The 16,633-nt window shown below is 57.4% G+C and overlaps 1 protein-coding gene across 2 annotated transcripts in view; it reads left to right on the forward strand.

The window, feature by feature from the left end:
* The window catches only part of PEX14 (peroxisomal biogenesis factor 14), a 137,623-nt gene extending 127,525 nt beyond the window's left edge, over positions 1-10,098 (forward strand). For both annotated transcript variants that reach the window (XM_060014033.1, XM_060014043.1), the window contains exons 6-9: positions 2,431-2,533; positions 3,701-3,798; positions 7,061-7,152; positions 8,904-10,098. In XM_060014033.1, coding sequence (XP_059870016.1) covers positions 2,431-2,533; positions 3,701-3,798; positions 7,061-7,152; positions 8,904-9,351 — 741 coding nt within the window. In that variant the 3' untranslated portion in view covers positions 9,352-10,098. The remainder of the gene's footprint in view (positions 1-2,430; positions 2,534-3,700; positions 3,799-7,060; positions 7,153-8,903) is intronic.
* Positions 10,099-16,633: the final 6,535 nt, after the last annotated feature.

Consider the following 16,633-nt stretch of genomic DNA (forward strand, 5'->3'; position numbering starts at 1 on the left):
CTCCATCTCTGATTTGGAGATTTTTAAAAAAGAATCTGAATGACTATCCAGACTCACGTTGTAACTTTTTTTTTTTGGTCACGCCACACAACTTGCTAGATCCTAGTTCCCCGGGATCAAACCTGTGCCCACTACAGTGGAAGCATGGAGTCCTAACCACTAGACCGCCAGGGAAGTCCCCCCATGTTTAATTTTAGCACATGAAACATGTTTCAGCATTGTACTATGGGATTCTTAATTTTTCACTTAAGTGCAAACGCTAATGACAGAGTTGTAGCAGAATATAATCTTTTCAGTGTAACATTTATTCTTGAAGTTGGGAATCTCCACATTAGAAATCCAGAAACAAGATGTTCTGGGTCCTGGGACTTCTCCCTCTGATGCCATTGTGTCCTGAAAGTCTATTTCCAACCACTGACTGCATACAGTCACCAGGAAGAAGAATATGCTAAGACAGGATTCTCACATCAATGTCCCAGCTCTACTAAGCGGTACCTGATAGTCACATGGCTGCCCTTGGACGGCCTATGATCTGGTGGAGACAGAAAGCATAGCTCCCCTTGGAGCAAAGCAGAGATATCATCAGTTGTTTCCACGAAGCTCTGATCTTTAGTCTCTGCTTTAAAAAAGAAGAGACATTGGGGCTTCCCTGGTGGTGCAGTGGTTGAGAGTCCGCCTGCCGATGCAGGGGACACGGGTTCGTGCCCCGGTCCGGGAAGATCCCACATGCCGCGGAGCGGCTGGGTCCGTGAGCCACGACCGCTGAGCCTGCGCGTCTGGAGCCTGTGCTCCGCAATGGGAGAGGCCACAACAGTGAGAGGCCCACGTACCGCAAAAAAAAAAAAAAAAAGAAGAAGAGACATTGGAAGATTAGTCACGATGGTGACAAGAGAATTTAAAAAACATCTGCTAAATTAAAAAACAAAAAGGAGAGGTAAGCTGTTATCTTGTTTTATAAATATGTAAAGATTTAGGCTGGGGTAGTGTATGTGTTCCTTTCCTCAGCATTTTTGATCTTAGAAATGGAATTTTTAGTCCATTACACGTGTAAGAATTTCTTGACTTTTATACTTTGGAAATTTTCAACCTGGAACGTAAGGCTCCATTTTATGAGTTTCGGCTCGGCTGTGGGTAATAACTCACACGATGGTTGAAAAGCACTTTGCAAAATAGAAAATGCTTCTATATGTATGCTAAATAGTGATCTTCACTTAGGAGCTGCTCTTGAAATGAGTTCTCTGACAGGCCCCTTGTGAGAGACCTCCTTTCCCTTCCCCAGTACAGAAGCCTTAATGGAGAAGTTGCCATCTTTTCCTGTCTGGGGCCCGAAAGGAGTAAGAACCAAAGTCTCTTTTGGTCACACCTGCCAGTTACTACACCTGCCAAGCTTGCACTCTGCCACCCCTGGTACCACCCCAGTAAAGTTGGTGACTGGTCTCACGCTCCTAAGATGGGGGGCTCCACGTCCAGAGCTTTTGGAGTTTGGAGCCAATGTTCTTTCGTCCAGCTCTCCCAGCGGGCACCTTGCCGCCCACCTCTAACCCTTCACACTTCCAAGCAGGCAGTGAGTTACCAGCTGCGCCCTGTCTGCCTTCTTCCTGAATGTTCCGAGATTCTCAGAACATTCAAGATTGCCCTGCAGCATCAGCTTCCTTTTTCCCCCACGGTCAGTGTCTCCTGATTCTGCTCCTTGCTCCCCCTTCTGCCCCGTGTCTCAGTTCTGGGAGAGTCTGGCTGCATTTAACTCTTATCTGAAGGAAGCTTGTTCTGAGGATTCAAGGCTTTTCGAAGAAGAATGGGTGTGACCTCCTTAGGTAGCCTCGGAATACCCATATTATTATCCCCTCCTAGTGAAAGAGCCAAAGGTCCCACAAATCTATTGTGGATTTTGATCTTGTTTCTTGAATAATTTTTTTGTTTATTTTTACTTGTTTGTTTCCGAATGGAGAATTCATTCACGTGGTTCAAAATGTTAAAGGTTCAGAAAAGTGTACAGCAAACTTCCCTCCCACTCCCCCCTGGAAGCCACCAGTGGTATCACTTTCTTGGATAACCTTTTGCATTTTTATGATATACAACTTTTAAAGTAGAATTCTGAGTATTTTTGGACACAAGTATTGTATATAGCAACATTTAAAAATCTAAAAGAACCAAAAAGTGCTCCGTCATAGTGGGTCAAATTGATTTTTTGTGTCCCTGTTCCCTGGTTCTGGTCCTGATTCAGACAGAGGTTTTTTTTTTTTTTTTTTTTTTTATGTGGTTGTAATCACAGCCTCATAATTTTCGGATGTCTTGTTCATTTACGGTGTTGGCATAGGGTTTCCGAAACCCAGGGTTGATGGAGAGAAAGTTGGTCGGCAGAATTTGAGAGACTGTTGAAGAGTATCCCAAGTACGTACCCATTCCTCATGTGCACCCTGCTTCTCGCAGAAATACCTGCTCCCCCTCATCATGGGCGGCCGGGAGGACAGGAAGCAACTGGAGAGGATGGAGGCGAGTCTCTCAGAGCTGAGTGGCAGCGTGGCACAGACAGGTAAAGATTAATGACTCCACCAAGTCACCCCTCAAAGCCTTCTCCGAGCAGCCCCTTCTTTGCCCCCTCCCCTCTCCCCTCCGTCTCCACTTTATGTGGTGACTTCATTTATCTGCTCTGAGAATCTGTTCACATTTGCAAATGAAGCCGCCGTCATTTCGGTTTAATTTGAAATTGCTTGTTTACTGTCGGCGCGGCCTCAATTAATTATGTTTTTACGGAAAGGCTCCCAACCTCAGAATATTAATAAGGGGAATAAAATGACAGCCTTTCTAAGGGCTGTAAAGTTCATTTTTAATTTCTGCTTCTATGAGGTTTTCAGGGGGGTTTTCAGCAATTTTCCCCCTTCCCTCTAAGAATCCAACACAGGGTCAAGAGAGGCTGTAATTACTGCGGCTCCAGGGACCCCGGCCACCTCCTCTGTCATCGACTCCACGGGGCTCACGTTCATTACCCGGTGCCCCAGTGATGGCCCAGATTAGCTGGGACCTGTCGCGCCAGAGGTGGTTTTCTCCTTTATAAACTTGTTTACTAGATGGAGCCTCTGAATCTAAAAACTCTGGCAAACTAGAGAGCCACCTGTCCCAGGCAGGAGTCTGTCCCTCGGGGGCATGTTTGTGAAGCCCTCGGAAACCCTCTGGAGCACGTGCCCTGCTGGCATGTCTCCTTGGAGGCTGACGGTGGGCCGGGAGCTCCAGCAGCCTCTGGGTTGGGTGGGGAGGATAGGAAGGAGCAGTAAGGAAATGGGATTTGCAGTTTGTAACCGCTCCGGGATGCTGTGGACTGAGATGTCTCTCTCCCAGGATTGGAGACTTGCCATGAGTTCTGTAGTGGCGTGGGGAGGCCCGGGAGATGGGGGATGCAGGCAGGATGGAAGTTGCAAGAGCCAAGCGAATCATAAACAGATATAATTAGAGGGGAGAGGTTTTGGACGGATATACTGTTGACCACGGACAACTGCACAATAGAAAGATAAAGTAGAAATACTAGAGGTTAGATACAGTGCAGGTAGATGCCCCAGAGTGCAGATGAATTATGTGGATTGCATGGGCCGGGGGCGGGGGGCGGGATGTCTGCAGATCAACTAGATGCAGCAGCTTATAGGTGTGTGGACAGAAGGAAGGATCTGTATCATTTAACAGAGATGCAACTGCTCTTTCCTCCCAGTGACTCAGTTACAGATGACTTTAGCCTCTGTCCAGGAGCTGCTGATTCAGCAGCAGCAGAAAGTCCAGGAGCTCGCCCACGAGCTGGCCACAGCCAAGGTACTTGTCCCTGACCCTCTGGTCCCTCTAGGTCCGGGTCTGCCCTGCACGGCTCTTCACTCCCATCCTTTGTGCCCAGTTCACTGCATCCGCTGGGGTCTGATGTTGTCTCTTCTGACACCGGTGACCCTGCCCTTGTAGAGACAGGAGGCGGTCACCATGCTGGTGGTGTGGCATTCAGTGACGGAGGCTGTCCTTTCTGTCTCCGTGTCACCTCCCAACAGGAGGGAGGAAAAGCAGCTCTGTGCCTGTGGCCCTCCCGTGGCAGCACATGCCCCAGATCTGGTGGTGGCCGGTGTCGACACAGGATGGTCTCCACCACAAGTTAGGTCGGAGGTCCTGGCGTTGCCAAGAGCGATTGCAGGGAACAGGGTGGGAGGAGTGTACCCAGACCCTGGGCTGAAATGCTGCCGTGGGTGGGTTCTCCAAACCCAGGCCTCGGGATCCGGTAACCCCCAGAGGAGTGTAGACCCACCTGGGGTCGACTGAGGCGGCTTCCTTGCCTCACTTGGCACATCTGGAGCTGTCTTGGCAACATCAGACCCTAGGATCAGACCACTGGGGTTCAGGCTCTCCTGTGCCCTGTGCTACCTGTGTGACTGCAGACAAGCGACTTGCTGTTCCCTCGTCTGTAAGAAGGAGCCGTACCGCACCTCCCTCGTTGCCTGTCCCCACTGAGGGCAGAGCCTGGCTCCCGTCAGCCCCAGGATGGCAGGCTTTGGGTCTGGGTTCTGTGCGTGTGTGACAGGGTGTTCCCGACACAGACTGGGCCCGGGAGACAGTGGTCCAGTGGCTCCAGGGCATCCACTGCCCTCCCCACTCCATCCAAGGCCTCCCGGGTTGCTTTCTGGCTGCTTCCACGCAGCCGTGCTGTAAAGGATCTTGCTCCGAGCAGCTCTCCCAGTGGAAGCCCCACCCCAGTGCGCGACTCCGTGTGAGCCGGCGCTCTTGTGAAGGGGGTCCCCGAGAATCCTCTCATGGGGTACCCCACCCACGGAGGCCAGTGGCCACCGCCAGCCACCGTGCACGCTCCCCACGGGCGGGCGGGCGGGTTGCCCATAAAGCAGCTGAGGAGGCAGTCACGGCCTGTGACCACCTCTCCTCCATTGTCTTTTGGAGCGGCAGCCTGCCAGTGGCCAGAAGCCTTTCCAGAAATTGGAAAACTGTTTTCAGACCTTAAGCATTAAGATTAAGACCACATGTTGCATTTTAGGAGGGGAGGGGGGCCCGGGGTAGCGTTTGGTGGTTGAGCGCCGCCTCTGAGGGTGTCTCGTGCTTGTTTTTCTGATGCCCCCGCGCCTGCCCCCAGCCCCTTTCATTCTCTGCTGTGCTGAAGCCGTGCTCACTGGTGTCTAAACCCATCTGTGTGAAGGCTTCGGTTACCCCATAAACCAAAGACTCAGAGCTGTGTTTTCTCAGCTGTAATGTAAGTTTTTATATCTGGCTTCCAAACCCCTACTGCAGCACTGTAAAAAATTAAAAAGAAGAGCATTCAGTAATTAAAAAACCTACATAAAACTGAAGGCTGGGAGTTTTCTACAACTGTTTTTTAGAGACTGGCTAAAAAGCCCCAGATGTCAGATTTTATTTCTAAATCCTGGCATCTGGCACCATATGCGTTTGGAAATTTGAGTCCTTTGTAGGCCGGTGAGTGGAAATTGCTCCCTTGTTAATGGGCTGCTATAGCTTTCAAGGTCTCAGAGAGGCCAGAGCAGTGGCTCCTGGGTCTGCGCTGTCTGGTGGTCTGGAGTGGGGACCCCAAGGGGATGTGTGTGAGGGCGGCCGAGCGCCTGTGTGCGCTCGTTCCGAGGCTGCCCGGGGTTTCTTTCCTGAGGCCTGCAGCCCCCGCGGGGGGCGCTTCCCGCTGTGGAGCTGGGCTGGGGCTGCCGGCCGAGGCAGGACCCACAGCACCCCTCACCCCACCTTAGAGCCCCGCAGGCTGATGGGAATGTGCGGGGCCCCTCCGCGCTGCCAGCCTGGGGCTCCCCACACTCTCCTGAACTCAGGGCCCGGGTGTTCTGTGGCAGGCAGCGGGGGCCTTGTACCCGTAAGCAGAGGCCCGCGCACCCGAGGCCATCACACCTGGGACTGGCCCGTAAACGCTTCGCAGGCAGCTTGGCCGAGGCAGCTGCCCTTTGGGGGACCTCCTCTCCATCTATCCCAGCAAGATTGCCAAAGAAAGGTGTGGTCGTTTGAAGTTTATATAGAAAACAGTGTCAGCGGGGAAGGTGTGCGGGGGAAGGGTGACGTTTGTCTGAGGTTCCTGTGGCTGCTTCCCCTGTGGGCCCTGCTCCGGGACATCTTCGTTCTCCCTGCTGAACCTTCAGGGTCGTCCTGAAGAGCAGCTGCAGATGGGCGACCTGGCCCTCGACTCCTGGTTGTGCAGATAGCGGGGCCCAGTGCATGGCCTGACGTTACAGCTGCGTGGGGAAGGGTATCCTGGGCGAAGCCTGCCTTCTGGGCATGATTGAGAGTAGAGCTGGGGGATGGGCCAGGCAGGTGCTCAGGTGTCTCCCTTGACCCTTCAAGGTGGCTCCAGGTACCAGGCTCCTGGTACCTGTGGTTGAGGTGGCTGCCTGTCCCAGCCCCAGAGTTTCCGTGTGTGTGTGTGTGTGTGTGTGTGTGTGTGTGTGTGTGTGTGTGTGTGTGTGTGTGTGTGTGTGTGTGTGATCTCTCTGCAGGGAGAGGGACTTAGGTGGAGGGAGTAGTTGTTGTAGAGATGGAATTTATTTATCTTAATAGTTTTGTTTTAATGGAATGTTTCAAATACATCTGGAAATGGGGGGGCTGCACAGCAAGCCCACATGTTCTGGCTACACAGCTGCAGCCGCTGCCTCGGGCCGTCCTGCCATACCCCTACCCGCAGGTGATTTTGAAGCACATCCCAGACAGCATATCATTTCATACTTCAGACACTTCAGTGTGTATCTATAAAAGATAAGGGCTCTTTTGTTGTTGATGTTTTATTTTACATAACCAGGCTGCCACTATCACACCTGAATGCATGTCATGATTCCCTAATATAGTCAGCTATCCAGATAGACTTGTGGGAGTGTTTGTTCTAAGGGAGTCGTCACTTAAACAGAGATCCAGGCAGGCAGACCCCTGAATGGGCTGCAGCAGAACCCTACCGAGGGAGGTTCCTGGCTGGCATGCAGGACACGGAATCCCCCCGGGGTCCTCCTTGCCACCCCAGCAGTCTGAGCTTCAAGGGGTGGGAGGAGGTGCTGCTCTGATCTTCTGTCTCCTGTGTGACTTTCAGGCCACCACTTCCACCAACTGGATCCTGGAGTCCCAGAACATCAATGAACTCAAGTCGGAAATTAACTCCTTGAAAGGGCTTCTTTTAAATCGGTAGGAGCTGAAAAGGCACGGGCTTCAGTTCTGCTCTCTGACTTCGACTTGGGGGAGGGAGCTCTTGGGGCCCATCCAGCCGCCAGCCATTGGGGGCAAGGGAGGGGCACGTCTCCCTGGGGGCCCCCTGTGCGTCCCACCCCAGATTGAGCTGCATGATTCAGGCATTGAGTTTGGGAATCTCTTGCACTGCCACCTTCCCTCCCCGGTTGGCCCCTCCCTCTCCACTCTAGGGGTGACAGCCTGTAGTGCCCACGAGTTTTGAGATACAGTCACTTGGTCCTGTCAAGACCCAGTCAAGGGCAGCTGGAGCCAGAAGCAGGGCCTTGAGCAGAGGAGAGAATCCCTACCCTCCAGATAGGGCCATCTCCTCCCCGTCCTCAGCCCCGGCTGGACCTCCCAGTGACAGCTTGGTCCCAGAGAAGGTCCCCCCCAGAGGGCCAGGCCAGGGGTCTCTGTTCCTGCTCAGTTTGAAGAGCCTATGATTCAAGGCAGAGGCAGACGCAGTGCCCGCCTCCCCACTCCCCGGCTCTTGTGGTCTCACTCTGCTGTCCCTCCGCAGGGACAGCACCAACACAGCCCTGATAGGAGGGTGACCAGCTTGTCCAGGCTTGCCCGGGCCTGTCTTTTTTTAAAACTGAAAGTCCTGTGTCCTGGGCCGCCCCTCCTGCAGGGCGCCCTGGGGGTTAGTGGGGGCTGAGCGAGGCGGGGGCCTTCACTCCAGGTCAGTGATGGGGGCTGGCAGCGTCTCGTGGTCCCAACCAGAGGACCCAGTTCTCCAAGCCACCCACTTCCAGGCTGTCTGTGCGGAAAAGAGCGTGGCCTTAAGAGAGGCACGGCTGAGCTCGGGGCACCAGAGGGCTGTCTGCTGGGGACACGGTGAACGCCGAGGCCCCGACTGTGTGCTCCGCGTAGCAGGGTCTGAGGTGGAAGGGCTGTCCTGGGCCAGAGCTGGTGGTCTGGTGGGCAGCCCAGGAGGCGGCAGGCCTTTGTCATCCCAGCTCAGGCAGGGGTGATCCCGCCTGTCCTCGAGCTTGATTTCCAAGCCCTTGCCAAGTGGACCTGACTTCCCAGGTCTGGGCTGGGCTGGCTGCTGGCCCAGGACCCAGGGCAGGGATGCAGGAGTGGGAGGGAGAACTGGCTCTTCTGTCAAGTGTTGAGCTCGGAGGTTTTCTAGAAAAGTGCTAGGTCACCAGCATTACCCTTCTGGTTCTGATGTCTCTGACCCCGAGACCAGTGGCCAGGCTCTCTCCCACCCCCTGCCTTTGCCCAGGCCACAGGCAAGTGAGAGTGGAGGCCCAGGGGCCTTGGCTTCCCAGGCTTCTGGCTCCCCACTGTTGCTCGCTGCCCCTCCCAGGGCTGGAGGCTGGGACAGTGCTGTAAGGGCGGGAGGGAACGGGCGCCAGGGGGTGGCAGGGCCCCCAGAGCCAAGTGTCCAGCAGCTGCCAGGGAGAGCGGGCCTGGCCCCAGGCAGAGGGGACCCCAGGAGGCACCCTGAGTGGACCGGGGGCTCTGCAGGCAGCCCCGGTGCCTCTGGCTTCCGTCTCAGCCGCTCCCACCTCAACGGGCCAAGAGGCCTTATTTCCAGAGGAGGGGGAGGGGGGAGTGGGCGGCGGAGCTCCAGCCTGTCCCCTGGCCCTGTCCCCTGCTCAGTGGTGCTGGGGTGGCTGCTCAGCCTCCGTGAGCACTCTGGGTCGGGAGGGTGCGGCTCTTCTGAGGGTGACCCTGCCGTCTTCTCCTTCCTCGGCCAGGAGGCAGTTCCCCCCTTCCCCGTCGGCCCCGAAGATCCCCTCCTGGCAGATCCCGGTCAAGTCCCCGTCACCCTCCAGCCCCGCGGCCGTGAACCACCACAGCAGCAGTGACATCTCGCCCGTCAGCAACGAGTCCACGTCGTCCTCGCCCGTGAAGGAGGGCCACAGCCCTGAGGGCTCCACGGCCACGTACCACCTGCTGGGCCCCCAGGAGGAGGGCGAGGGGGTGGTGGACGTCAAGGGCCAGGTGAGGATGGAGGTGCAGGGCGAGGAGGAGAAGAGGGGGGACGAGGACGACGAGGAGGACGAGGACGTGAGCCGTGTGGACGAGGAGGACCGCCTGGGGGTGCAGAGGGAGGACCGCCGGGGTGGGGACGGGCAGATCAACGAGCAGGTGGAGAAGCTGCGGCGGCCCGAGGGCGCCAGCAACGAAAGCGAACGGGACTAGGTGGCCGGGGTCCTGGTCCAGGTGCAGGACGTGGCCTTGAGCCGGGCGGGGGCAGGGCTTCCGCAGCCTCGCCGGCCTGGGCGGCGTGAGGGCCGAAGCGTGTCCACCCCGCCCACCGCAGACAGACAGGCCTCTGACCTTGTTCTCATGTCGGGCCGAGGGCTCCGAACTCTCTGGGCGCAAGCCCCCCCAGCCCCCTCCCAGGCAGATGTCCCGTCCAGGGGTGTCTGCTGGGTGTCTTAGCCAACCTAACGCCGTGCATGACAAGAGGTAGTTCTATTACCTGACTCCTGACCCTCTGGAGGAGGAGCCGCGGGGCCTGGCGTCTGCCGTCCCTTCCCTCCGCCCCGGCTCCCTCACTGCTTCTCACCAGTGACCAAGGGGGCCGCACTCTCGTGATCCCCAAAGCAATGGCCCTGCGCTTCCCTCTGGGCGGGGCCTCCCAGGCCCCCCAGGCCCCCCAGCCAGTCCCTGCCCAGACGATGCCAACCTTGTGTGCCCGTCGCAGCTGCAGCCTGGTCGTCCGCCACCCATGACATCACGCTGCTCCCGACCGTTCGCTTGCCGCATCGTGGCTCAGCTACTGCCGTGGTGAGATGTGGTCCCACCTCCACTAGGAGCCAGGCACAGGGTCTTCCTGTCTGTCCCCTGCCCCGCCCTGCCCCCCAAACATGTGTTCTTTTGTGTGATCAGGTATAGGTTTCAGAATATAAGATACGACTGTATATAATTGTAATAAATATGAGTTGCCACTATTTAATTCCTGCCTGTGGCTTCCTGTCTGCTCACGGCACCCCGTGCCCAGGGGTGGATCTCGGCCAAGGCTGCGCCAGGTGGGCCCAGGGAGGGGCCGCGGGGGCGGCGCCCGGCAGCCCTGCGGTGGGCCTGATGGGGGCAGCCCCTGCTTCCCTCGGCCAGTCTCTCCCCTAAGGCAGGTGTCGCAGCCGCTCACCCACAGCTGGAGGGTCTCCTCCTCGGTCCCGAGTGGCTGCCGGAGGGCGACGTTCTGATCCAGGAGGAAGGGACCTCACGCTACTGTATATAGACCTGGTGTGGAGTGTGATGAGCTCACCTTCCTTAAATGGATGCATGTGCTCCCAGGAGAGTGTGTCTCGTTCCCTCGTCCTCCCCCGTCTCGTCTCCCTCTCACCCTCCCTGTCTCCCTTTACCCTTCACACAGCATTTAGCTAAACCCAGAAAAACAGCACGGGACGCTCCTTCCCGGGAGCACTCGGCTCCCTCGAGCCCCCAGTGCTGTGGCCCAGTGTGCGGGGGTCAGAGGGCCTGGTCCTGTCCGGTGCCTCGTGTAGACACGGGCTTTGGAGACAAAGTGCAGGCACCCCGGCCGCCGCGGAGGTGGAGCTGCAGCGGGTATGTACCCTCCGGGGAGGCCTCGGCCTCCTGAGCGCAGCGCTGGCCTCCCACCCGCCTGGCCCTGGGGAGGGAGGAAGCTGCTGGCCGAGGGTGAGAGACTTGGCATGGGGGCTGTTTTGTCTCAGAAAACATTTCCCCTCCTGCCCAGGCCCCTTTTTTGGGCTCCCATGGTAAACTCCTTCCTGCCTCTCAGGCAGGGGGCCCTCGCCCTGACACTCTGAGTATCCGGCCCTTCAGCCTGGTTTCCCAGGTTTTGTCTTTGATGCTCATAACCTCACGTGATGTCCCGGCTCATGCTCCCTAGGGACAAGCAGAGACCCCACACACACACACCCTGCCGTTGAGTCACCTCTGCCTCTTGCCATCCCCGAAGAAGCCAGGTTTCTCCATCCCCAGGGGCTCCCAGCCTGGTCTGGACGAGGGGCCCAGCGCCCGGGAGCCAGGCAGGCAGACGGACCTGGGATGACAGGCAGAGAGAGGGCTGGTGGCTCGGTTGGAAGCACCCCTGGGCCTCGGGGGCCGGAGATGGGGTTTCCCCGCTCTGCCCTCCTCAGGGAATGGAAGCCTGGGTCCCGCGTGGGCCGTCTCAGGGTGTCCCCTTCTACTTGGTGACTGTTTCTCGCGGCCTCTAACTTTGCAGAGGTCCCTCCTGCAGTGGGACCAGACTGGGGCCGGGGCCGGGGGGGAGGGGGGCAGAGGGCAGATAGCCTGGGACGGAGACGCAGCCAGAGCTGCTAGCGCAGGGCAGCGGGCACTCGGGGGACCTTGTGAGGTATGTCTTCCCCAACCTGGGGGGTCGGTTGTCTCGCAGGTCCCCGGACTCACTGCGGGAGAAAGGGATGAAAACCTGGGCCCGGGGGCCTTTTGCCCTGCGGGTCCTGAGCGCCCGATTTCAGCTTTTGAGGACAGAGAGTCTGGCGCGATTCCAGGGAGGGAAAAACCCCTCCCCAAACGGCGTGAGTGCTGCCTAATAAAGGCAGCTGCTGGACGGAGGGAAAACAGCCCTTTGAAAAAAAAAGCCTTTCATTAGAAAAATAATGCATTTCATCCAAATAAGGTAAAAATATTTGGAATGGGGCAGAAGTGAGCAGCAGGCAGCGCCTGTCAGGCCCTTTCTGGAAGGGGGAAGATTATTAAACTCAATTACAAAGTATTTTTGTAAAGTGTCTTTAAGAAAGAACTCGCCCAGCGCTCAGAGGCTGCAGGACGGCCCTCCGGCCCCCGAGGGCTCCCAGCTGGCCCCGGGAGGTCCGCGGGCTCTGCCTTGGGCAGGGCCCTCCCTCAGGCAGCCCCAGCTGCCCTGCTCTAAGCGACGCCCCGGAGTGCAGCGGGCGAGGCTGCTGCTCTACCTGCACAGCCGGGTCGGCCTCCTTCCGCAGGAGCCGGGTGGTCGGTGTCCTGCGACACCCTGGCGGGGAAGGGCAGCGTTGTGGGTCGGGGGAAAGGGATGCTGAGTTTGTAAATGGTCTCTTTTTTCATACCGTGGGCGCACATATCAGCTGTTTAAAACATCCAGTCGCTATTGAAGGGGCTAGAGGATACAGAATTCCTCTCCCACCTCCACTCGGTTCACAGGTGTGCACACGTCGTCCCTCTTAATAAAAACGGGAAGTTCCTCTTCAGTGTTGTGTGACTTGCCTGTCTCACTGAAAGTGAAGCGTGTGTCCTCGGGGGGCTCACCAGGTGGGAGGAGAGGGGTTCTCTAGGAGGCACCTCTCCTGGCCTCCCCCTGTGCTCAGCCAGGGCAGCGAGGTGCCGGTTCTCGGCCTGGCCCAGGACCTCCCTCTCTTCTGGTGACTGTCCCTTCCTGCCCCAGGCTCAGCTTCTACCCCAGCCTCACCCCGCCTCACACCGCCCCTGCCCCAGACCCAGACCGGTTCTGCCCGAGGCGGAGGGAGAGCCGGCAGGAGACTGGCCGACAACCTGATTCTCAGGACTTTACTTAATCCTTAGTGTTTCTTCGTCTGTTTGCTTAAAGTTGCTTCTGCCAAGGCACCCAGAGAAGAGGGTCAGAGTCTCCACACAAAGCAGGCAAGGAGATGCCAGTGAAACCCCAAAGGTTGCCGTGGCTCCAGCTCACCTGAGGGTGGACCCAGTCCTGGCTGACCCCTCCCTGCCCGGACACCTCCCTGGCCCCTGCTCCTTCAGGCTGCACAGGTGTTTCCCACCCCGGGGATTGGCCACCCCCCGCCAGGGACAGACACCTCCAGGGTGCCCGCGGTGCTGGTGGGTGACTGCCACGTTCTCCACCGAGAGCTGGCACGTCCTCACCCGCCCCCCCCACCTCCGGCTCCCCAGCCCCGCCCTGGGCTCCAGGCACGCGCTCTCACTCAGAGAGGAGTTTAAATCTCCAGCTGAGTGTCGAGTGTCCTGTCGGGCGCTTTTCCCTGAATGGTGAACAAACCTTAATAGTTTACTTCCATCAAGCACTTTAAAGCTCACACTGCTCTGGAAGAAGAGATGAGATTTTATTATCACTTCATGAGGACGCCTGCAGCCTTTCCTTGCCCAACAGATCCTGGGAGGATCTTCTTTATAGTGAAGGGGTCACATTTTAAAACACATCTTGGAAACTCAGGTGCCCAGCCCTCCACGTCCCGGCCCAGCAGCTCTGGGAGGATGTTTCCAAGGGCATTAGTTCCAGGGCGCCCTGTAGATCCAGGGTGTGGCAGCCAGGCCTCAGGGAGGCTCTGGGCAGAGCCTTGGGGCCCTTTGATGGGGAAAAAGCCTTGGACTCTCCGAGGTCCCGGTGTCTCCCCCGACTGGCGTGGGTGCAGGGCTCACAGGAAGAGAAGCCGCTGGGTCTGGCCCTGCACTGGCTGTGCACCCCTAGGAGGCGCTTCCTGTCTGCCCCCATGCAGAGGGTGGGGCGGCTCCTCCCGGCGAGGGTGGCACAGGTCTGGCCCTGTTCAATCCCGGCAAGGTCCCCAGGACTCCAGCTGGTCCGAGGGGCCCTGCTTCCTGGAGGCCTTCCTGGGGGCAGCAGCACTTCCACTACCTCTGTGCCCTGGGCCAAGGCCGCCTCTCATGGAGGCGAGCAGATCGACAGGCTGTCTGTGCCCTGGGTGACGGGACATGCGGGCCACGCCCCCCGGAGGGCACGGCCCTGGTGCGGTGGGTCCAGGTGGGTTGTGAATGCCGAGGCCCAACTCCCTTGGGTGACTCAGCTGCTGGTCGCACCCAAGCCGGACTAGGTGTGTGGGAGGTGGGCAGGCGACTGAGCTCAGCGCAAGCCTGTGCGCGGATTCAGGCTCTCTCCAGGAGGTTGCCAAACTCTTGAATTTGCCCCAGTTGGGGTGTAGGAGCATCACACCACCACAGCTAATTAAATTCCGGAGTGAAAACATGTTTTACCGCGATTCCTACCAAGCCCAACAAGCCACAGGGAGCAAGCACGGTGCGGCCTGGGCCCACTCCGCACCCCTAGGGTGGGGCACGCCGCCGCTGCGGGCCCCGCCCTCCTGGGGTCGCAGTGGGCTCCAGGGACATGGTCTCAGCGGGCAGTGCCTGGGACTGAGAGCTACGGGCTGGCCTGCGCGCAGCGTGCTTACATGTCACAGGCCCTCATCTCCCTGAGGCTCGACTGAGGGCTGCCCTGAGACCCAGCGCCCCCTTCCCTGGGCCCCGTCCTGTCCTGAGCCGAGCCTGGAAGCTGGCCCTGCCCTCAGCTAAGCTGGGCCTCTTGTTTACCACGTATGGGTCCGCTGAGGTCCATCTGGCCCCAGAAGGCCTGGGGGCCGCTGGGAAGGGGACAGTCTTGGGGGTCTCCCCGGCCGTGCAGCAGTGCCCAGAGGGAGCCCTGTGTTAGCACCACCCACCCAGCCAGCGGCGGAGGGCTGCGCTCTGGGCCTGGCTCCCTGCCTCCCCTCAGGCCCTGCGGGAGGGCCTGGGAAGCTCCAGTAATGGTTTTAATTTGTTGAACTTGTGTTTTATCCCATAAATTAGTCACTGTTTTATTTAACAGAATCGAGATATCCACAAACAATAGGCGAGTTCCAACTTGAACATTTTAATGAGACAGAAAAAAGTATATATGTTCGCGTCTGTTACAAACGTATTTATGTAAATAGCCTGTGGGCTGCGTGCCAGGAGGAAAGAAGAAAGGGAAGGGCCCTCTGTGCTGGGGGGGCCTGGGTTAGAAAAGAGGCTTTTGTGGTGGAAATGACATTGAGCAGGGCCCCAGGGAGCAGTGCAGCCCCTGCACCCGCTCGCGCCCCCTGCTGTCCCGGCGGTGACACCTGGGGCGCCACTGGTGGGACTTCACCTCCCCAGCCCCCCGGTCCCTCCCCAGGAAAAAGGGGTGTGCTCCTTGCAGGGATGTGACATCCAGTGAGATGCTCCGCGAGGCGGTGGAGCGTGCAGGGCCCAGCACACACATCTCCTCCCCAGGGCCCTGGGCCACCTGGCCACCTGGAAGGAGGTTAGCTCAGGGCAAGGCTGGCAAGCTGGCACAGATGAGGAGGTTTACTGAGGAGGGCGTCACCATCTAGAAGCGTCAGGGCAGATGTGCGGCCTGCACTCTGGACGGGGCCTGGCCGTAGTGCTCGAGCCACCCATGCTTCTGAGGGAGCCCCAGCCGTGGTGCCACCGGGCTCGGCAACTCAGGCAGGCCGGGGGCTGGTGGCTACGGACCCAGGAATGGCCCCCGCTGGCTCTGCCCCTGCGTGCTCCGGGCAGGAGCCGAGCCAGCATCCGGATCGGATCCGGGTACGCGCCGTTCCCAGCCCGGGCAGGTCCCTGCAGGAAGGAGGAAGGAGCCGAGGGAGGAGGCAGAGGGATGACCCTTGCCAAACGCCTGCCCAGTAGCCCTGGCTGCGCCGGGAGAGAGCCGGCCAGGCTGGGGGCCTCTGGATCCCTTGCCGGAGGCCTGAGGCGTCTGTGCCAGGCGGCTCCTGAGCCTCTGTGGGGCCTTCAGGCGGGGCTGAGGCGGGAGGCCGGGCGGGGCCCAAGCCCCCCACCATCTGTCCAGGAGGACGTGGCCCCATCCCAGGGGTGAGCCCGGTCTGCCCCCTTCCCTGCCAGGGCTGAAGGGTGACCGACACCCTCCCTGCCTTGGCACATGGAGCCCGGCTGGCCATGGTGGCCCTGCCACCCTGCACAGCTGGGTCCCCGCCAGCCGCTCAGGACTGACTTTAAAAATAAAGGATAACTTGATAGATTTTTTTTCCAGTTTTTATTGAGTGAAAATGTCAAACCTTGCATCAGTCATGCAAAAAAAAAAAAAAAAATCAAATAAATAAAACACATATATTAAATTTCTAATAGCACTAAATTCAAGTGGAAAAATATTCAGTTCTTAATAACCAGGTGCCGAGGAGACCAGATTCAAGTAATCAGAGCACACGCTGTTCAGTTCGGTTTTCACGTTCTGCGTTTTCGTCTCAAAACCTCTCTATATATCTCTATATATCTATATATGTATATACATATAGATATATACACACATATGTGCATACATATTATTTTATATTTATATATATACACATACATAGTTATAAAACATTAAAAAGAGCATTGGTGGATCAAGCATTGTTTTCCCCACAGAAAGAAAATAAAACAAAAATTACACATTAAAATTCAAAATGAGCTAGCAATGGCTTATAGTCCTAGTGTGCAATATGAAGGTTACAAAAGGCTAGACTTCGCACTGTCGGCATCTTCTTTTTTTCTTTTTTCTTTTTTTTTTTGTTTGATTTTGCTACATTGAAAAAAAAAATTTTTTTTTTCCTTTACAAAACTCCTTCCACAGACTCCCCGGTTCTGTGGTCGGGCACAAAGTCTGGGCGAATGCTCAGCAGCAGCACGTGGTGCCCACAGAATTCAGGAGGCTCTGGTAGGGGCTGTTCTAGAAAACCATTTGTTTCCTGTTGAATCAGGTACACTCCTTCCGACCACTCCTCCCTCCTGC

Source organism: Delphinus delphis, chromosome 1, assembly GCF_949987515.2.
Source record: "Delphinus delphis chromosome 1, mDelDel1.2, whole genome shotgun sequence".
Taxonomy (NCBI): Eukaryota; Metazoa; Chordata; class Mammalia; order Artiodactyla; family Delphinidae; genus Delphinus; species Delphinus delphis.